Source organism: Anser brachyrhynchus (assembly GCF_964034855.1).
Source record: "Anser brachyrhynchus genome assembly, chromosome: 2".
Taxonomy (NCBI): Eukaryota; Metazoa; Chordata; class Aves; order Anseriformes; family Anatidae; genus Anser; species Anser brachyrhynchus.
The window spans coordinates 148,133,799-148,156,300 of record NC_137695.1 but is presented as its reverse complement, the minus strand read 5'-3'; the positions used below and the strand labels follow the sequence as shown (position 1 = coordinate 148,156,300).

The 22,502-nt window shown below is 40.4% G+C and overlaps 1 protein-coding gene and 1 long non-coding RNA gene across 3 annotated transcripts in view; one reads left to right on the top strand and one right to left on the bottom strand.

Annotated features, from left to right (window-relative positions):
• Positions 1–22,502, top strand: part of MRPL13 (mitochondrial ribosomal protein L13) — a gene marked incomplete at its 3' end in the record, with an annotated part of 34,802 nt that overhangs the window by 11,915 nt on the left and 385 nt on the right. The window contains exons 5-6 of one of the 2 annotated variants that reach the window (XM_080578770.1): positions 4,840–4,926; positions 5,252–5,373. In XM_080578770.1, coding sequence (XP_080434896.1) covers positions 4,840–4,926; positions 5,252–5,373 — 209 coding nt within the window. Of the gene's footprint in view, positions 1–4,839; positions 4,927–5,251; positions 5,378–22,502 lie in introns of those variants that run through there. The other variant, XM_080578771.1, reaches the window with a different exon arrangement.
• Positions 8,745–22,177, bottom strand: LOC308189084. Its single transcript, XR_013946000.1, has 3 exons — positions 15,120–22,177; positions 13,876–13,986; positions 8,745–12,119 (listed from the first exon to the last, which is right to left on the bottom strand). It is a non-coding gene; the product is annotated as an uncharacterized lncRNA (long non-coding RNA).

Here is a 22,502-nt window from a genome sequence, read left to right as displayed (position 1 = left end):
AAAACATCATTGATACAATGGTATGTACATACATAAAACCTGTTACTGGAACACTGCGTAGTGCATTTTCTTCTCCTACTATGGGATATGTTTATTTTTTAATTAAGTAGAGCAAAACTTCCGTGTGCTTACTAATCCAGACTTTGAAGTTAATATGGCACTGGGGGGGCTGTTGGTTTGGAACCTGGTATGTTAAAACATCTCAGTAAGACTTACAACTGGGTGGGTCTTTGGCTTCAAATATAAATACTTCCATGTTTAAAAATAAAATAAAATAAAATAAATCTTAATCCATTTCTTACATGAATTTGTAAGGTACTGATACTAATTTAAAGAACAAATGAAGCTTCTATGTTCGTAGGTGCTGAAAGTGGAAGACAGAATGACACGCAGTGGAAGTTCAATTCATCTATGACCAAATTATTCCTGTGGCAGTATTAAGGGCGATCACCTTTGCCATACTACTCATGTAACTCTGTAAAAGTGGATAGGTGAAGTTCTCCTTATCCTTTTATAATACACGTAGTGAAAAAGAACAATATTGTGTACAGAACAGGAGACAAAGAACTGGTAGGAGGAAGATACAATGTCAAGCTGTATCTCTGGAGGACTTCATACCTGAAATTGTTCTAGTGTTTTTTTCAGTAGGGCCTATCATTAATCACGCTGTATCATTCTCTGGAGCGGCCGTGTCCTTTCCATCTAGAACTAGAGATGCTTCCTGGTGGTTACTGTACTTCAGGTGATAGGGCAGATTTTATTCTGGTACTTTGGCCAATTATTTTGTACTTCTTAGGACCAGGAGCGATCTAGTTCTATTGATTTCATTCTTTAAAGTATGTTTTATCTGGCAAAGAACCTTTCCCAGAAGTTGGTCTCCACCAAGTATAGTCTGCAGTTTGCTTGGGAGCTAAAGCCTAGCACAGAAATTGAACGTTGGAGCCTCATTCAGTGTTTCAGATAAATGTGTTCTTTGTTTTGTTCATACTCATATAATGTTAACGAGCATAGTTAAGAAGGGGCTGAAAGTACAAGAGCTTTACCAGAGGTGACACCACATTCTTTTCCTACTATATTACCCTTTAAATTGGAAACTAAATATTACATGACGTTGTGGTGTGTGATTAAAAGCATGTCTGTGCTGTGGATATAAATTATTCAACTTGGGGAAAAAAAGGTATTGTGATATTCAACAAGACAATTTGAAGTACAACCAGTAGAAATTTTGTAATTCAAAAGAAGTTGGGGCAGACAGCATTCCAGTACTTTAAAAACCCCCAAATCTTAAAGCTCTGGTGTTTGTTAAGGAGTTACACATCTGCTGGATGGTGGATAAAGATATCTGCCAACTGGTGGATGCCTTTACCTGATGGAGAATGCGTTGTGGCCTGTAGGAGTGAGTATTTAGGAAGACATGCTGTATTGCAGGTTACAAGTACTGAAGATAAAGGAGTGGGGAGGGAAGGGAACAGGAATCCATAAAGAACTGAATAAACTGCAAAACTTAACGCGTTAGTTTTAAACTAACATCAAGGTTGTAGTGAGAACTGTGAGTAGGCCTCTTTGCCAATTTGAAATCACGCTGAAATCAACTGGTTTTTAAGGGTGGGATGTATAAAACCCCCACAGGATCCGTTCAGGAAGGACGGCATCCCGTGGGAGGGACCCCACGGGGAGCAGGGGCAGAGAGGGACCGGGGAGCAGGGGCAGAGAGGGACCGTGAGGGAGCGGCGGAGACGAAGCGTCAGGGACTGACCGCAGCCCCCATTCCCCGTTCCCCTGTGGTGCTCAGGGGAGGAGGTGGAAGAGTGGATGGGGGAAGGTGTTTTTAGTTTGCTGTTAGTTTCTCAGTGCTCTAGGCTGTTAGTAATAGGTAATAAATTTATTTAATCTCCCTATGCTGAGTCTGTTTTGCCTGTGATGATAATTGTTGAGTGCTCTCCCTGTCCTTATCTCAACCCTGAACCCTTTCCATCATATTTTCTCCCCCTTTCCCTTTGAGGAGGGGGAGTGAGAGAGTGGTTCTGCTGGAGCTTGGCTGCCCAGCTAGGTAAAACCACCACATTGTCCCTCTCTTGTTCTTTTCATTGATGTAACATACAAATGGCAATGTTTTCAAGTCGCTCAGATACTAAAGACAACCATAAAAGATGCGATTTAAAAAAAAAGCTCTTTGAAATGTTTAGTTAATAAGTTGTAAGTTTGTTCCCTCTGACAATAAGTCAGCTGAGTTAAATGTAAGTTGGGAAGTGGGAGAGACTATGCCAGTGAGGTCCAGTTTTCTGCTGTGTATCAGGCAAGCTGGTATCGTCTGCCTAGCAGTGAAAAAACTGAAAACACTTCCATGTTAGTCTGATGTCCCCTGAGGATGTCAGTTCTGCAGCGACGGTACACATTAAAAATATTTGCTGTTTGACTTCAAAATATAAATCAGTCATTCTTTTCCAGAGTAACTTTTTAATAGGCACCTTTTTACAACTGGATTGTTCTCTTTACAATGTTTAACAGAAAAGCAATCGGATCAGATTCATCAGGCAGGAGTGTCTACAACCAGAATAGACCAGCAGCTCATCTAGTTCGTTGGCTTGTTCCAGCAGGTGTCTGTGCCGCATGCTGCAGAGAAAGATGAAAAATCTGGCACAAACATTGGTTGCTAGAAGAAGTTAAATATTTAACAACGTTCAATGAAGTATTTTAAGGTCTCTTTACTGGAGTGAAATCATGCACAGGGTCAAACGTGCGATATATGACTTGCAGATACGTGGAGATAGTTATTTAATGAACTAACACCGGTTCTGTCACAATCTCAAGTAATTTTTAGATAAAGAAAAAAAAATCACTATGGTTAGGCAACTTGTTATGAAAGCTTCTGCACCCGTTGTTTTAGATCTAATATATTTTGAATTTTGCTTTCTATTTTTTTGTTTTTCTTTTTGGCCAAGTAAGTGTACAAAATGAGAATTACTATGGCAAGAGGGCTGTTCAAAATGAGCTGTTGTTAATATCCACGTGTATTCTCGCAGTGTTACTGTGTCTCACCTGATATTTCAGTATGCAGTGAAGGTTTATTTTCTATCTTGCCTTTGTCTGAGCATGTGATGTGCTGACCTAAACAAACCATGGTTTGCTGTGAAAACATGAATGGTTTCTATCCTTAAAACATTAGCTTTCATCTTTCGTTTCTGAATAGTTGCTATTAGTTTTTATTAGAGAAGGTATCAACGCTATAGATTCATTCTGCTTGTCTACAGATCTGTGGTACTGGCTGTGTAACATCCAAAAATCTTCATGATGTTGAGACTCCAGAGTTTCTCAAGGCGTATAGTATATGTTTATGAGGATCTTGAGACAACATTATTGTCTCTTAAGTTCTGTAACCTACAAATAGCAAAATGAAAAAAATATTGGGGCCAAACTATCTGAGTGTTCGCTAATTTTGGAATCCAAACCAGGCAGAGTGGGTTTACTTCTGCTTGAAAAATTGCATATTGGTCTACTCCCAAATGACTTGCTACCCTTCCTAAAGCCCCTTCTGTCTCCTACCTTTGCGTGCCTTGTTTTACGTACAAAAATGTTCCCCTTCTGGCTGAAGTCCTAAACACTGTGTTTTGTGTTTAAATTACAGCCATCTATATTAGAGTCCAAGAGAAATCGTAAAGAATTATGTTACTTTTCTACAAGCATCATCTAGCATAGATGCACAAATTCTATTCTTTCCTGATGCTCAAAAGCGGGTTTGTTCATCTGGAACTAATAGCAAGGGAATAAATTATGCATATGTACAGTGTGATCATGATGCTGCATCTTGTTATATCATCTCTTACAGAAACGTCTAACACAGCAAATTACAGTGTGTAAACTAAATGCTGAGGCCGCTTGGTAAATTTGTTAGAGCCTAATTCTTTTTTTTCAGCAATGGAGTTGTGGTTTAGCCCATCAGGCAGCTAAGCACCACAGAGCTGCTCGCTCCATCTCTCCTTCCCCACAGTGGGATAGAGGAGAGAATCGGGGGGGGGGGGGGGTAAAGCTTGTGGGTTGAGATAAAGACAATTTAATAGGACAGAAAAAGAAGGAAAAATAATAATTATGGTAAAGCAGTGTACAAAGCAGGTGATGCACAATGCAGTTGCTCACCACCCGCTGACCGATGCCCAGACAGACTTTGGCACCCGAACCCAGCCAGTCCCCCCAGCTGTCACTGCTGAACATGACACCCCGTGGTGTGGGATGTCCCTTTGGTCACTTGGGGCCAGCTGTCCTGGCTGCGTCCCCTCCAGCTCCTGGGGCACCCCCAGCCCCTCGCTGGCAGGGCAGCACGAGGAGCTGGGGAGTCCTTGGCTCTAGGTGAGCGCTGCCCTGCAACATCTGAAACAGCGGTGCATTATCAGCATTGTTCTCATCCTAAATCCAAAACACAGCTCCATACCAGCTACTAGGAAGAAAATTAACTCAATCCCAGACAAAACCAGGACAGATTTGTATATAAATGTATTATCCAATACTAAAATAAGGAGTTAATTCAAGCCTCTTAATTCTTTTCAAGTTGCACGATTAAGTGCACTCATCCACAATGCAAAATATAGTTCTAATTCCTAAGCAGGAATTTTCAATATGACTGTTAGAGTAAGTGTTTATACAACTGACAGTAAGTGTTCCTTCTTCCAAAACAGTAAGCCTGTAATGCTTTCTTAATGTGGTGCCAGAGTTCTTCAGTATGGAAGAAGTTGACTGAAAAGAGGTTGAGAGACTGATAGAATGGGCAGAGGGAAACACAACTTGCCTTTTTCACATTGTTTGTAGGTGGTCTGATTTTTTTGTTACCATGTTATCTTTCCTCAGATCGTCAAATTAGCTGTTTATAGAATGCTTCCAAAAAACCTTCAGAGAAGAACTATGATGCAGAGGTTGCACCTGTTCCCAGAAGATGTAAGTAGTCACACAGTTACGTTTTCATTCCTTTTTCCTTTGGAGGTAAAGAGGGATCATTATCAACAACAAAACTTCATTCATAAGGTAAATTAAGGAAAATCAAGCCGCTTTTTATTTATGTATCGCAGTATACTTTTATATGTTGGTGCTCTTTATTTCACAAAATTGTGAGATCTAAGACATGCATGAGATAGTCTTGTGTGTTTAGGCTTCATGTAACGGGAAGAATGCAGTCGGGTTGATAAATTTTGGTCTGGATTTGGGAAGGAGCGAGGTGTTTTCTAAACAATCATGTAGCTAAGACTGTTCTCGCTCACCACAGGTTATCCCAGAAGATATAGAGAAGAATCTTCTACAAGAGATTCCTCAGCCACGTGCAGTCCCCAGGAGGTTAGATGAATATACACCCGAAGAAATTGCTGCCTTTCCAAGGGTTTGGACTCCGTAAGTATCTTAGATTTTTAAAATGGATACTTGGACTGAGTAAATACTGTGTTGGCTCTTACACTGAGTAACAAAAAAGGAATTTATTTTTTTTTTTCTTCATGTCACGTTTTTTTGGTGGGAGGAGATCATTCAAGGAAAGAATGTTCATACTGGGGGGCGGTGCCAATTTTTTCATATTTCTTGCCTTTTTTAAAATCTAAAAAGATCATTTTAAGTAAAGCTTTTCTGATCTTCATGAAAATATAGTTGAGTAAATGCTTACTCAGTTATCCTACTTGAGTTGTCAACTGGTAGTCGTAGCCAAAGGAAACACTGTGCAGTTCTGTGAGAGAATGATTCATTTTAATTAATAAATAAATAAATAAAGTATAAAAGAATCTTCAGATTTTCTCTAGAGGAAGGGAAAAAATTCTGCTAAACTAGACCTTGGAGAATGGGTCCTTGGCAGGGATCGTACCACATGTTTATTTTGATAAATAATTTCTTTTCAGTGCACAAAATCAGTTCCACAGTAGATGTGTGGCATATCGAGTGTTTGTGTTTGTTTATTTTTTTTATACCATCACGTGCAGCATTGAGTCAACCTACTAGTGAAAATAATGCGTTGTAGCTGGGACATTTCTGCTTAGTGTGATATTTTTTTTCTTGTGGTCATTTTGAGAGCCCTAATACTGGACTTCCTTGAAATGTCAAGGCCAGAGAGTAGGAATGAAGCAAGTGCACTAGAGTTGTCTTCCAAACAAGCAGGACCGACTTGTGCTCTTTGGCTTGTTTTCAGCATGTAGAATTTGATAGGATTTTTAGTAAGGCAAGTTTAAACACCTGGTGCCTGTTGTGTGGAAGACACCTAAAATAAGTGTGGTCTGCATGTCTCTAGGCATTCATTTGTGACAGTGTTTGCTTAATGTGGGTTGGTTTAGGTCTTTTAAAATAGAGGAAGGACATTGACAGCTGAAGATGATTTTGGAAATCAGTTACATCTTGTGGTGCTTCTCCTGTGTTATCGCAAATGCGGGTAATACTTTCAAAAATGTAATTAAAATAAACAAAAAAAAATGTAATTAGGCTATTAGTTCTAGAAGACGCTAAAATAAAGCCTGTGCATCAGTTCAGTCTGAGGCACCTCAGTATTGCAGCCTCTGCTGTAATGGAGCGAAGTCCAGTCATGCTTTAAGCCCTCTTCTGGGTGGACATAGGTAGACTGATCTCGATTTTCTTTCCAATTATGTCAGTATGCACATTGCTGTGTTGTTTGTTTGTTTTTATCACATTGACTAGATGCAGTTGAAAACACAGATCTATCTCATGATTCCTGTGAGATCTCATTGGATTCACCCTGAAGAAATTCCAGCTCTGCTCAAATGAGCAGAATTCTGCACTGCATTAGAGCGAAGCTGATGAGCTGCTCATGCAGTGTGGTGTATTTTACTCTCATGTAACAGTCTTTTGTACTTACGCTGACACAGATTGTTACATGATAACTTAGCAGTGAATAAGAATTTGGCACTTAAATGGAACTAGCTAATTGGGAGTGTCCCTTCCATCAGAGAAAACACGCTACCAGAGCATTGGAAATGCTTTTCTTTGTTCCCACACACTGCTGTAATCTGCATGAGTTCATCTTCTCAGCGCTGGGCCACCCTTATTGTGTTGATTTATGGCTGTATGCGACCGAGAACCTGGTGCCTTCTAGTTTAGTAATTGCTGTCAAACTAAGTCTCCTAATAATTTCATGTCAGCGTTGAGAAGGCTTCCCTCTCCCCCATTTTCTTTGCTTTGCGGTCTCATCCTGATCAGTTTTGGGGAAGTGCTGTCTGTAGACAGTCTTTTTCTCCATGCCAGTTGGGGAGTGCTGTTGCCACAGAAGCCCTGCAACTGCCTCAGGTTTGGTGGCTTTCAACTGCGATTGTAGTGCTGCTTCTGTGGGATGAGTGGGAGACTTCAGTGGGCGTCCCTGGGGAGAAGAACCAGGGAACAGGTGGACCTAGGGCGGGTAGAGAGAGCTCTGGAACAAGAGTATGTCAGAGAGCACTAGGTTCCCCTTCAGCCAGCTGCACTAGCTAGGGCCTGTTTTAAAGGCAAGAGGATGTACCTAACCCTGCTGCTGTCCTTCGCTCTGTGTGGCTTTTGTGCTCCTCGTACCTTCTTTTCTGCTCTAAGGAACTCCTAAGTCCAAGCAGGGAGATGAAGAATGAAAGTGGTTATCTCCCATCTCTCCGCTAGCTTCAGGGTGCATCAGTGTTGCCCCTGCTGCAATTCTGGCTTCTTGTCCTGGCCTGCAACCAGACCATAATAGATGTCGGATACTACTGTCAAACAGATGAGCTCAAATTTAACTTTCAGCTCGCTTTGATATTGGGCAGAGTTTCCAATCTGAACTAATGAGAAAAACAATAATGTTTTTCTTCCTGACTGAGGAAATAGAAGTATCACGGTAATTGTGCAGCACTGACAGTGCTGTGGGGATCCGACTCTCGTTGTGAAATAAGAGAATTGAGCGAATTTGGTGAAATAACTTTCTGATTTGGTAAGTAAAACGCAGAAGTCTGTAAAGGGGGACTTACTGTGAATTGTAGCAGTCACTGTTCTCTCGTTAAAGTGCCAGCTGGAGTATCTTAGAATAGACAGCTTTACACTGAAGGCACTACAAGGAAGGCTGTATAAATATCCAGCTGTAAGGAACTCTGCTCTGAACTTTCCCAGTGGGAGCCCATGGAAGAAGTAGTGTGCTCATTATTCCTTTCAAAGCCTGTAGAAGCAACAAAGATAGAAGTATTTACATGTTTTTAATGGTGTCAGCTTTTTTACAGGCATATAGCAAAGAGTGTTTTTAAAATGAGTCAAAAAAAACAGACAAAATACTGTAGGCAGCTTTGTACAACAAATGAAAGAGAAGAGATTGAATAAGATTGTATGAATGGGATGCTCTACAGTTTGTGATGTACTGAGAAACAATGTCAAAATTGTTTCAGAAGGGTTTTAAAAGGGAACATTGGTTTGTTTGTTTTTGTTTTTTTTAAAAGCTGTTCTCAAACACTGACAGGCCTTGAAATCCAAATGTTGCAGTAACACACCTGTATCTTAGACTGCAAAACTGACTTTCTCTTCAGGTTCTGAGTGATTTTATTCTTTCCCAGCTGCCGGGCTGCACTGAGAGAATGGGGAATCTCCAGCCTCGGAGGTGCTCAGAACTTGGCTGTGCAGGTTCTGAGCAACCTGATACGATGCTGAAGTTAGTCCTGCTTTGAGTAGGGGATTTGCAGTACCTTATGATGCAAATTGTTATATGGTGCTCTATCTTTTATGAAAGTATACAAACATAGATAGTAGAGTAATATTTTAATAATCTGTGGTTAAAAAACCCAAAGTATGGGCTACCAGGAGTGTTAGGCCTATTCAGCTTTTCATTTGTAACTCTCTAACAGAGTCTTAGAAGTGTGGGTGTGAGCACACAGCACGAAGATGAATAAATAGCCTTCTCTTGTTCTCTGTGTCCTGTACTTGAACTGCATTTGGGATACGTAGGGGCTGTACGTTTACTGCTGTGTGCTTCGGTCGGTGAGCTTCTGCAGAGCTCACTGGTAGCTTCCAATCAGTAAGAGCAGTACCTGAGATTAACCAGAATATCAAGGATTCGTAAAAACTGTACTTTTTTTTCAGATGGTTTTAATAAGTCTCCCTGCCTTATGTGATTTTTCTTCCTATCCTTCGTGAATTTCTGATCCAGCCACTGTTTGACAAAGGGCAGAGGTTCAAGAGAATGAAATTCCTAGGAGAGTGATTAAAAATAAGGAGAGGGAGATTCTTTGTGTCACGCCCTTTTTTTTTTCCTAGAAGAAAAAGATTTAGTTGATATTATCCTCTTAAAAATAGTTATATCCTTTAGTGGAAAAGATCAAATTAAAACCATAGCTAGATGAAAAGTATTTAAGGATATAAGGGAAAGTACAATTATGACAAGAAAATAAATGTTTAAGGTTTTATGTTAAAATTTATTCCCCCAAAATGTACCCTACTGAATATAAAAGTCGTAAGATAATAGGAAACAAATACAAATTCAGTGCATCGGAAGAAGTTGCTAGTGTTAGGAAGAAAGGAGCCTTTTTCTATTTAATCTGAAGTGAAACGTAAATAATTTTCGTTCTGAATGGGAAGAGAACATGCTCAGTGCTGCTCATGGTTTCATTGGACTTTCTACCTGCATTTTTATTAAAATGTCTTGCTACAGATGGTTTTTAAAGGTATTTTTCTGTAATTGGAGACTGACACTGTAGACAAATATACAATATCCAAGTTCAGCACTAAAATGGAGAAATGGCTTTTAAGGAAAGCACGGGTCCAGTGTGGAAACGTAGCGAACAGTTTGTGTTTTTCAGAGTGGACAGCCTTCCCATCGCCTCTCCTTCCACCACCACACAGTTCATGATGGGACAACAGGCTGGCTTCTGCTCCATGAAAACAGGGAGTTAAATTTCTGAATATTTCCAGTGAGAGGGTTTTTATTTGAGCATTCGTTCCTTTTAGCCTTAACCCAAACCAGTTGGCTTCCCAAATTGTGCAGAGCTGCCATCTTAGATCTTTGATGGAGAGAGGTCTGAAATAACAGTGGTGAAAAACCTTGTAGATGCAGGGAAGTGAAACTGTGTCTTTCCAGACAGATTTAAAGGGGAGAAAGATCAAAAACCTGTTCCTTTGACTGAGTCTTATTTATTTTTTTTTTTGCAGGTTCTTACCGTGAATGAACCATTATTGCAAAGGTGTTTGAGGTTTTAGATCAGATGGTTTTTAATGAGCTTTAAACAGAAGTCATCACAAAATTCACCAATCGTGTATGACTAAACAAACAGTTACGTTTCATACCTGTCTTCTAAAGGCAGGAATACGTCAGATTTATGTGTAAATTTTCCCGTTAAATGCCATCTAAAAGTTGTTTACCCGACTGTATAGATAAGTTTTCAGACAGTAAACTTCTGAAGGCAGGAAATTTATTTTTGAAGAAGTCTTTTAAAATCACTTGGACAAAAATGTTACCAAATATATAGAAGACCTCTGTGTTGTTCTAGCTAGATGGATACACTCCTAAGAGTTTCCCTTAAGGAAGCGGAGCATTCTGACTTCCAGGAGAGCTCTGAGGCTGTTGCTGGTGTGCATACTGAGTGCCTGTTCTACTGCCAGGCTTTATAGGAGCTCTCCGTGGACCTCGCTCCGGGCCAGACAGCCTCTCACTTGTCTTTCTGGAAAAGAAGTCCTTGAAGGCTTTTGACATTTTTAAAACTTGAGGTATTGTAAACTCTGAAACTTGGTTTAAGAAAACCAAACACCTTCTTAATGTTTATTTTTGAGTAACTTGCCTGATTCCTGGCCCCCTTCTGTACAGCCTGCTTCTAGGCAGGGGGTTGCAGAGCCTGATGTGAAGCCATAAATTCGTTTCAGCAGAGCAGTGTGGGCTGGGCACAGTCCCAGTTTTGACACTGAATGTCACCCATATGCTGATCAGTGTGGCATGGCACACAGGTTCTTGTTCATTCACTAGCAGCACTCCGTGGCTTTGAAAGCAGAAAAATGTCATGTTCTGGGGAAGAAATGTTTGTAGATGATGAAACACAAGCCGGTTGGGACACCTAGGAATGGCGGATGTCTCTGTGACCCCTATTACACATTCTGTGCCAATGATATGGTGGTCATAACTTCCATCCGCAGTTCTTCCCTGGCTTTGTCTTCCTCAAAGCCAGCCTTGCCAACCCTGGGCAACTGAAGTCTACTGTTGATGTTCCTAGCAAGTAGATTTGTAGGCATTGGTAGACAGAAAGGCTCTCACATTAACAGATCTTCTCAGCCACGGTTGCTCCTTCTATTTGCTGTCTTACAAGGTAACTGCAACAATAGTTACCTTGCCCAGTTGTACAATATCTGGTCAAAGTTCCTATCTGTAGTCTCTACATCCAAGAAATCATTTGGGTAATAAGATCTGAAGAGGAAGCCAGAGATATCCTGGCTATGTGGCTGAAATGATGTTATGAAAGTTATATGGTGCTTGCAGTTTTAATTTATGGAGTTCTTTGTCAATTTCCTCAGATAACTTTGCAGGAAGCCAACACCGCAAAACACCTTGCGTTATTTTAGATACACAAATGATACTTGGAGCATCTCCAGTGGCGTGCTATGTCACAAACATTGTAACTTGCATTTAATACCAAGTCTGTAAAATATTTTTTGTTCTACAGTGAAATAAATATAAGGTATGGTATATGAAAAAAATGGGGGGGTTGTTACTCCAAGTGTCTGAAGAAGCTCAGTGAAGACCTCCAAAGATGGTGAGGTCTTGAGCTACTTTAGTAAGGACCCTCTCAGGTTTCTAAACGTGTTCTTCCAGCGATTTTCGTAGTTCATCCAAACTGCTGTGCCTGCAGTTGGTGTGTGCAGTGCCTTGCGTGCTAGTGCTTTTCTTCTCACCTTGGGTGTTTGTGTAACAGGAACAAGTACTGCCCCTTCGGCTTGAGTGCTCATCTCTCAAAGAGCAGGGTTGGCAAGTTTCAGTGATCAGAGCTGCGATGGCCAATACAAACTTCTGTGAAAGACTTGAGCCAGGCTTAGTTTTTCCTAAAAACAGAAACTGGATAGATGAGGAAAAAGCTATCCTGCCAATATAGCCCAGTCCTGTTCCAATGTACTCTTTGAGGAATCCCTCTGGAAGTTCATTTTCGGTGGCTTTTTTGGTTCTCGGTAGGAATTCCAGTAACTAGCTGTAAATCATTAAACACCATTAAAATTTGAGAATTATCACTGGTAACTTTATTTTTTTTATAGTAAGGGCATAAAAATATCCCACAATTTTTTGTTGCTTAGCAGAAGGCTGAAGGTAACCACATCTCATATTTCAGGCTACCAGAGCGGGATCTAAATTCCCGTGGACAAAAAGCCACACACTTAGAAAATTGAGAAGAAAATTGCTCCCCTCTACGTTAGGTTTTAACTGCAGAGGGCAACTGGATACTGATTGAGAAGGGTCAGTAGCTTAATCATCCTACAAATCTGACAAATCCATATTTAGAGTGTTCAGCCTGTTAAAATTAATTACTGGCTTTTCTCTAACATGTATAAAATAGCTGATGCTACTGATTCTCTTACCCTTTACTTGAGAGCAGCTTACATCGTGGCTAAAAGTAGAGGTGAAGGTAAGAGATTTAATAAACGGTAACTGAAGTTTCGCTTCAGCTGTCTGAAGAGGCTTTCAAAAAGAAAGTTATAAAGCTACTTTCCCCTTCCCCCTAAAATCTGTTGATCTCATATATGAAAAAAAGTAGAAACTAAATTAATGGAAATTTGACAAGCAGTATGAGAACAGTTGTATATGATACTGTTGAACTACTTGCCCAGATGAAAATGGAATTAGAATTTTTTTAATTACTCTTTTATAGATGTCTAAATGTATTTGCTTTTTTCACTTCTGGTGGTGACAGAAAGTCTGGAAAGCATTTCATCGTTCCTTTACCCACTTCTCTGTTTATTTGAAGAATAACGTAATTCTCTGGACAAAGCCAAGTGTACAGTGCTGTTCCTTCTACAGCCCTACAGTTTTAAGCAGAATATATTTTTAAAGAAAACACTTTCACTTGCAAAAAGCATCATCTTGCTAAGATGAAGTTTACATGTACATTGCATGGATTTAATTTATATCATCTTGCAAACAGAATTCTTATAATCCAGGTCAAAATCTGGGATCAGTGGCATTTAGGTAGCTTAGTTCAGTTTTGCTTAATTGGTTTTTAGGGAAACTGGCATTGTAACCAGTTTATTTTAAATTTTAATTAAACCGTTCCTAATCTCGCTAAGATTACCTAAATACATATTAGCATTGGGTCAAATAACTCGATTTACGTATACTTCTTAAAAATCAAAACAAAGGCAAGTTCTACGTAGAAAACCACTGAGCTGAAGTTGAGGAGCACCAAGGATTTATCTTAAATTTTGTATATGCACGGAGGGGTTAGTCACTATAGTTGACGTAACAGTACCAAAAAAGCCACCTTTACTTACTCTGTTATTAAGTGCAGCCTCTGTTACTGTAGCTGATTACCAGATCTCTAAGTAAAATTAGCTATATTTGGAAAAATGCTTATTAACTCAGCTCATAGTCTGTGTGAGGACTAAGCCAATACGGAAAAGGTTATTCTGACCCCAAACAGAGCATGAAGTTCATGGTTTAGAATAGGTCAAAGTGTGTATTGGGAATTTAATGATAGTTCAAATACCATTGGTGGTTTCCCTGATTATTTTACCAGAGGCATAGAGCAACTCTGGGCTAGTAGGTACATCTTGAGCAGGCAAACAATTCCACTCCCCCCAGCTGCACACTCAGTTGATGTTTGAGTGTAACTACATAATTTATTTTGAGAGAGAATGATAGCCACATCTAATCCGTGGGGTTTGATTTACTAGTGTGATTAGTCAAACAGATGAAATGTGTGCAGAAATTCCCTTTAGCAGTTGTGCACTTACCTTATAGCTGTTTACTTTGGCACAACTTGCTAAGTGTACCTGCAAACTACATATTCCTCTGGTTTTCGAGTAAATTTTGGCTCTGCGTTGAGGTCTGTCCTTTAAGGTTGTCTATTAAAAAAAAAATATGAATCTTAAGGTATTTAAAAGATAGGCCACCAATTTTCTTCTGTTTTTACTGTGAAACAACAGTTTTATTCAAAACCAAATCGATTATAGCCTTTTAGCACCAGAGGAGGCTAAAGAAACACCTATACAGTATTGTCATTATTAAGGGACACGAGAGGTAAGGCAGAAATTCTCTTGGGTGTGCAGCTGCCTGTCATCAGCTAGCACTAATACCACATTCCTGTGACTGATTTCCCTAAATATGGAGGACTTCACAGGCCTGGTGTGTCTGCTGTCTCAGAGCGAGCGGATCAAGGGCTGGCTGAAGACTAGACACTAAGTGGCGTGATCTACCCGCCAGATCTTTTCACTAATTGGTCTTCCCCTACCTCTTAGAAAACGTGCTGCTTATAAACTCAGAGACCCTGCGTGTATGAGCCATTTTTGGTTAACTACTTAGCAGATTTTGAAGCACTTCAACACTAAATAAATTACATTTGTTTGCCTGAAAAAACTGTAAAGCTCACAAGTTTGGAGAGATTTTATCCCTGTTCTGATAATTCTTGTAATCTGTATAGGGAAATCGTGCAGAGCTGCTGTAAAACTGCAGCCATCCTGAAGGGTGAAGGATCGCTTAGCTGGCTGGGGAGCTTTCCACTTTTTTGCAGGAAGCAGGTAGATTTTAGTAACGACAAAAAAAAAAAAAAGGAGACAGAGGGAAAGGAAACGAGCCAATGGAAAAACCTATCATAGAAGCCAGAGACCTAAAATCCTCTGGCAACAGTTAATCTTAACACATTTTGATAACTTCGAGTTACAACTGATTATTTTCTGATAGATAACCGGTTTAAAAGGGGAATCCTACCAGACATGAGATTTTTCAAGTTATAAGTAATACTTAGCACTGCCTAGACTGTAAATGGCAGAGATGGAGGTGCCTTTAGTACAGGATGGTTATTAGTTTTTATGTTATTTTTCAATACATCTGGAGTGCTTTTTCTCATCCACAGAAGCAATGAAGTCTTACCAAAATTCGAACATACAACTAACCTTTTCAACCTCTGCTTTCGTACCACTGCTTTCATCTTAGTGACAGTTGATTAGCGTGCAGCGTTAGGTAGCTGTGAGGCACTGACCTTTTACGGGGCTGAAGCGAGGTTCAGTCCTTTCTGAACAGTCATTCTTATTGTCGGTGAGATTGCAGAAAGCGCAGGGAGCACCTTCTCTCTGGGTCACATTCCCCAGTGTTGAGATAATCGCCTGCAGGTGAAGAGAAAAATGCAATTTGAGATCTTCAAAGCTTCCCAACCAGGTGTGCGTTGTTGCTGAGTCAAGAGCAGTTATTGGCAGGTCACTCCTGCAGTATTGACAACCTTATTCCTTAGCAGAGGCTGCCTTGAAAATACTAATTAGGAATCACAAATACATGCTTGCAATTGCATGAATGACTTGATTGTAAAGACTGTGAAATTTGACTTTGTAATTTTTTTTTGAAGTACAACATAAAACTATTTTGGAATTGAGATTGTTTACGGAGAGGTGAGCATCCTTTTTTTTTTGAGTTTGAAAGAAAATCATGTTACGTTGTCAGAAGGTATTTTATCATCAGCATGTGGTTGAAAAAACAGGTAACTACTTTCTCTCCCAAAAGGACAAGCAACATCTATTATAAATTGTTACCAGTGCATTTAAAAGCTCAAAGAAACATAGTAATTCAGGTTGAAATACGTAGTTTTGAAGAAGTATTCTAAATGATTAAAAATGGAGATTAAATATTTTTAAAAAGATTTTCTGAAAATCAAAATACTGTAAAGGATTGCAAAATAATTAGTTTACGTATAAAGCAGGTAACATCTTGTATTACAGTAGAGTCTTAACCTTATTTCTCTAAGGTGAGTAATGCTATTTTTCATCTGTCTGCTGTGAGGACTGTCTTACAAAGTTTTCAGCTAGGTATGGGACTAGGAAGTTGGCTGCCTGTATATTTTTGAAATTGAGACAGTTCCAGTATAACACAGGCCGGTGAGTACTTAGATCTGGCTTTCACAAACAGAGCAGTACCCCACCCCCCCTTATTTTTTTCCTGGGGATGTTTTAGCTCCTCAAAACATTGCTAGGCAAAGGGAAACCTCTTTCCTGGAATGTGCTGACAAGGATTTAATAAAGATGGAACTGTGTGACCAGTCTGCTCGGGCTCGATGGAAATAAATGTTCGCTACGGGAGTTGGAAGTTGAACACATTTAACTTTTGGAAAGGGTCTTTGTTTTGTCCCTTTTGACAAGAAAAATATCACGTCTTATTTAAGAATATTGAATTTTTGTTGTTGTTGCGGGGTGGGGGTGTCTCATCAGAGTTGCAACAAACAGGTTTCTTTGTACTGCTGGTTAGCTTGCCATATTAAGAGACTGGGCTTACGGCTTCGTGGGCATTTCTTCGGGCAAGAAGACTGTTGAGTATCATCTATTACTTCTGCCTTCCCATTCTGCTTGTGCAGCAATGGTATAAAGAGCACCAGGGAAGTGGCCTTGATAACGCTAACCTTGTTTTGTGCAGCCCATGAACAGGCCTACGTTGGAGTTCATGGGAGTTCTTAGGGTACTCTTTGGGAAAAATAAATGGATCTTTACTTAAAGAACTTTGGGGAAGCCCTGCCTCTCTTCACTGACTTTCAAGGTGACTTGAAGTGGCTTACCTCCTTAGGCTAAAGCTTGCCATCGGGAATTCTCTCTTCAGTGTCCAGGCAGATTTCACACACTGTTAGGTTTTTGTCTGAAAAGCAATTCTTACTGTATTAGCGCAGACCAGATTAAAGCTATGTATAGGTGAGTGGTATCTGAAGCATTTGCACACCTGAATTACCCCTTCCAATTCATCTTTTGAGAGAGAGTAAATCAGTTTTGTGTTTGTGCGATTTTTCTAATTGCTCTATTGCTGGTTTTTATCACTAAAAGTAACCTTGATGTATAAGGTGTCTTTGAAATCCCTTTTGTATAGCACACTATTTCTGAAAGTTTAATTAAATTCTTAAATAATCTAAAGTTAAATATTTTTTCTTAATTCCACCGACTTTGAACATTCTGTCCTGAGTGTTGTAGATCCAACCTTTAACAATTTGCTCACACAAGGACTTGTTATCCTTTATGCACAGTTCACAGTTAGCCCATGGATTCCATTTAATTCAGAAAAAGAAAAACCAGATATGAAAAGAATATATAGATTTACAAAGCTATGTAGGGTGTTCAGGTCCTTTATCTTCAAAAAATGAAACAAACCCTTAATTTTTATAAACCACTTCTGTTCCTCTGCCCTGCTGCACATGTAATTCTGTAGGCTGCGTATAGGGTCTTCATGGGCCATGGGTAGTTGACAGATCCTTCTCTTGGAGACAGCTAACCGGCATAGTGAAAACAGTTTCTAGCTGGGGTGTAATTGACTTCCTGCCGTTTTCCTATTAATATTTTATTCAGAATCTGTAGATACCTTGAATAAGTTATAAACAGGCAGATCAGGAAGTTGAGAACTTACATTTTGTAATCTCAAGTTCTTTTTGAGAGAATGATGTAATACTTTAAAGGATTTTTCCTTTATTTTACAACTTTCCATTTTGAAAGCAATACTATACTACCCTGTTAATCCACCATCAGTTGTCTTCTCTTACATACCTCTTAATAATAACCTCTTTTTTGAGTGAATACTGCACTACGTTTTAGTCTGCTTCCTACAGAATCATGAACTTGCAGTGTTACGAGACCACAGTCTAGTGGATGAATTAGAGAAATGTGACATGGCATTGTGCCTTTTATTTATTTATTTTTTACACTTAGGTGATTTATGTAGCATATACAACAGCCGCATACTGCTGTCAGTGATAGAGCTTCTCTGGTGCAAGAGTTATGGTGGCGGCTGAAAAGACACAAATTGTAGGTGCATGTAGCTGTGATTTTGATGTTTTAAGGAGACATTTGGCTTGTTTTGGTAAATAATGAGACTTATTTTCAGATTTTTTTTTAATTCCTGGACATTGACTCTTGATATTGCACTGTGTCTCTGTATATTGTAGAGTAGATTAACACTTGCTGAAACTATTATCATGAACAGCTATCATTGTGTAAAAAATAAGAATAACAAGTCTTTTTCAAAATAAAGGTGAATGTAAGACTCTAAAAATTGACTTATTAGGGTTGAGAAGCTTTGTAGGCTGTTGGTTTGCAAAGATGTATGATATGTGTGTGTAAGAGAAATCAGATTATAGAATAGACTTAACCAGGCCAGACGCCTCCCACAAAAACCTTAGCCTGCGATCTATGATTTTGCTTGACTTCCTACTTGATGTAGGTTACAGAACAGAACAGTTTCCTTGTAAATGGGAAACCTTTCTTGGTATATTTGATTTCTTCAGTGTTCAAGAGCGTAGGGCTGACGTGCATATGAAAAGACAAGGTTTATGTGGCTTACCTCAACTCTGAAGAGTTTGGGGAAGAAGCAAGTGCTACCTGTTACAGTGGGGACCCCTGGGAACATTCTGTTTTCTATGGCAAAATCTGAGCCTCTGAACTACACAAGTAGGCAGGTTTACCTATTTTATAAGGCTCAGTGACTGGATAGCCAGAGCTTTACATCAACTGTATGCCTCTTCTGTTAGCTGTGAGAATGGAAAAATGATTGGGTAGTGTAAGAGATTTAAAATCTGTAATCAGACCTTGGGGACAGGTTTTCATTTTCTAAACTGTGAAGTATTTGTGGAGAGAGGAGCACTGAGATGCATGGCATTATTGGACATTAGTTGCTATTTTGCCTAGAATTTTTTGGACTGTCTGGATGTTTATGTGCAGTATAAGATGTTAGTGAGACAATTTTTTTTTGATGTTTCACTGGCAGGCATCCGCTGCACAGCCTAGTGTTGCATATTTTCGGTGAACCCATAGTACTTTGTCTTTCAGCAGTGATTTCAGAGATGCTACTTCACACATGCTGCCTCCTGTTATCCCCCTTTCTTTGGAGGCTGCTGTCAATGTACAGCAAGCAATTTTTTCCAAGAATGCTACAAGTGAAAGCTCGAGTATGGGTGAATTTCCGAACCATCTCTTCAAGGAGATGCCATTTCCTTTGTCCAGATGCATGATTTCAGTGCTTTGCTGAGGAAGCATGAGAGCACGGCCATCCAAGAGCAACACTCTTGCATAGATTTATGTACTTTATCAATGAGCAGTTACCCGTTGTTTTTCACGAGTGGTTCATAATTCTCTCTGAGTGGACAAGGTTTTTGTGGGTTCATATTCTTCCTTTGACAGTATTTATAACACTTTTACCAAACACTGTGTTTTTCAAGGAGTAGCTTTTCTAGTGCCAAGGACTCTTTAAAACAGAGATTGTGGCCTCCAAATGTCAAGTACCAGTTGGCATAAAAGCCTACTGTGACATTAGAAAAGGGTTTAAAAACTCTTATATTTGTTCACACAAGTGTTTCAGTGTAGAGGATTCAGCCTTTAAGCTTCATTAACTTTGTAAGGCTGCAAACTGAGGCCAGTGTTTTATGCATTTAACTTTAAGGCAAGCATTAGGGTTGAAATACAGATTGCAAGCAAGAAAAAAAGGATTTTCACCCCAGAAAAAAGTACTGTGAGATCCTTAGCTCCGCAGCACTCCAGTGTAACTCCAGATTAAAGTTTTAGATGTGCCAGTCAAAGAAAAATTACAAATAGGAGGACTGTAAAACAGAGTAATAAATATAAGCTGCAAGATAATGATGTCTTTACCATGCAGGATCTCTAAAATCCTTCAGTATTTGTTCACCTGTCTAGGATGGACGCAGTGATAAAACTTTTAAGCCACTGCTGAGAATTTTTCGAATTCCCACTCTCCTAATACACCACTAACTTGTGTGTTATGTAGTGAAATGTATATTCTGGCATGCAGGGATTAACAAAAGGTGGAGTGTTTTTGTGGACTGACATCCAGGATTCTAGGAAATACTGGAGTTTTCTGATTCTTTAAAGACAAGGTGGTTTCCATACTGCAAAGTCGTTCTATTTTTTCTCTTTAAAATTCATATGATCAGCAGATTTCCTGTGATGCACTTGAAATAGCACAAACTGAATTCCGGTGTGAATTCCAGTGGCATCCTGGCCTGCACCAGAAACAGCGCAGCCAGCAGGGCCAGGGACGGGATTGTCCCTCTGTGCTTGGCTCTGGTGGGACCTCACCTTGAGCACTGCCTTCAGTTTGGGGCCCGCACTACAAGAAAGACATTGAGCTGCTGAATGCGTTCAGAGGAGAGCAGCAAAGCTGTGAAGGACCAGAAAACAAGATATATGAGGAGTGGCTGAGGGAACTGGGGTTGTTTCGTCTGGAGAAAAGCAGGCTGAGGGCAGACCTCATCCTATGGCTACCTGAAGGAAGGTTGTAGCAAGGAGAGTGTTGGTCTCTTCTCTCAAAGAAAAGACGAATGATAGGACATGAGGCAACAGCCCCAAGTTGCAGCAGGAGGGGTTTTGGTTGGATATTGGGAAGAATTTCTTCATGCAGAGGGTGGCCAAGGATTGCAGCGGGCTGCCCAGGGAGGTCGTGGGTTGCTGTCCCTGGAGGTATCTGAAAGAGGTGTGGATGTGGCACTTAAGGACATGGTTTGGTGGTGGACTTGTAGAGCTAGGTGGTGGTTGGACTTGATGATCTTAAAGGTCTTTTCAAACCTGAATGATTCTATGGGGTGCATTAAGCACAGCATTGCTAGCCAGCTGACAGGAGTGCTTGTTCTTCTGTGCTCAGCATTGTTGTGGCCTGTGAATGTGTAGTTCTGTATTGTAGCATGTGTAGTCTGGGGCTCCACAAGATAAAAAGGATAAAAAACAAAATCAGAATCCCTCCAAAGGAGGTCACCAAAGATGGTGAAAGGACCAGAGGGAATGGCTTATGAGGAGCAGCAGAGGGTACTAGAATGCAGGAGGCTGAGGGGAGGCCTCATGGCGGCCTGCAGCTCCCTCACGAGGGGAGCGGAGGGGCAGGCGCTGAGCTCTGCTCTCTGGGGACAGCGACAGGACCCGAGGGAACAGCATGGAGCTGGGACAGGGGAGGGTCAGGCTGGGGGTTAGGGAAAGGTTCTGCACCCAGAGGGTGGTCGGGCACTGGGACAGGCTCCCCAGGGCAGTGGCCACGGCACTGAGCCTGCCGGAGTTCAAGAAGTGATTTGACAAAGCTCTCAGACACACGGTCTGATTTCATAGGTAGTCCTGTGTGGAGCCAGGAGCTGGATTCGATGATCCCTGTGGGTCCCTTCCAACTCAGGATATTATACCATTCTATTGTCTGAAAAATGCTAGATCTGCAGCACAGGATTTTAATGACTCATTAAGTATTAGGAGATTTTTGTATGGCTTCTCAGCAGCAGTCTAAATTCTGTCTCCAAAAGAAGCTCCCAGATTCCATTGCTATCTGGTTTTAATTTGCATTGATCAACAGAATTAGTAGTAAAATTTATCACCGGTGTAAAGTTAGTTTGGATCACTGTTGCTGATGGCAGTTTCTCCTGTAGTCCAGACTTAGTTTTCATTCAACTTCACAGAAAAGCCACCAATGCAGTATCCCATTACATGTCTACAGAACTTGCTATTGCATCTCATGTAGCTCTAGCGAGGCTCTGCTCACATCTGCCTTCTTTAATTTGTATCTGAGAGGAGCGATTCGAAGAGCCAAGAGCACACAGCTGCCATATGACAGCAGATTGTATCGCTGCAGGCTGTGTGTGTGCTGCGACGAGCAGCTCGGTGCTGTGCACCCGCGGTGCGCATCCAGGGCACGTCAGAGGCCATCAGCCTGCACTGGTCTCTGTTGGAAGCTACTGAGTTAGGGCAGAGCCCCAGCTTTTCTCCAGGATCTGTGAGGGGTAGGGACTCCTAGCCTGCCCTAAAACTCAATATTCCTACAAAAATCATAATCTGGCCTGATCCTATGCCTTGTAGGCACAACGTGGTTTCTACGGCCAGTGGATGTATGGGAGGCAGAGAGAGGGACACACACTTGGAGAGGAAATTGCAGAGGATTACAAGCAGCAGTCTGTTGCTCAAATGTTTTCCACATTTCTCATTCAAGAAGGGCTTGCAGAACCTTTAAGATCCAAAGCAGATTTTTCTTTGTCATCAATTTTAATTATTCTGCTAGTGTTGTGGTTGGGCTGTTACCTTAAAACTTGAAACCTTGTGCACAGATTATATATACTATATGTATGTGTGTGTGTGTATATATATAATATACATGTGGTATATATATCATATATATATTATACATATATTTAAGTGGAGACAAATTATTATTAAGTGTTTAAAGTTATTTTGAGACTGCATTCAGCCCAAGGGGCATTTGCTTTGCATAGGGAAGTAGCAGTGGGTTGTAAGAAACACCTTGACCAACTGGCCATGTCATCTGTACATTCATAGAGGTCTTACTTCGTGATCTGTTCAGTCTTTTTTGATGTAATCCAGAAAATACTCAGTAGCACTAAAACTTCGAGCACAAGAATAAGGAG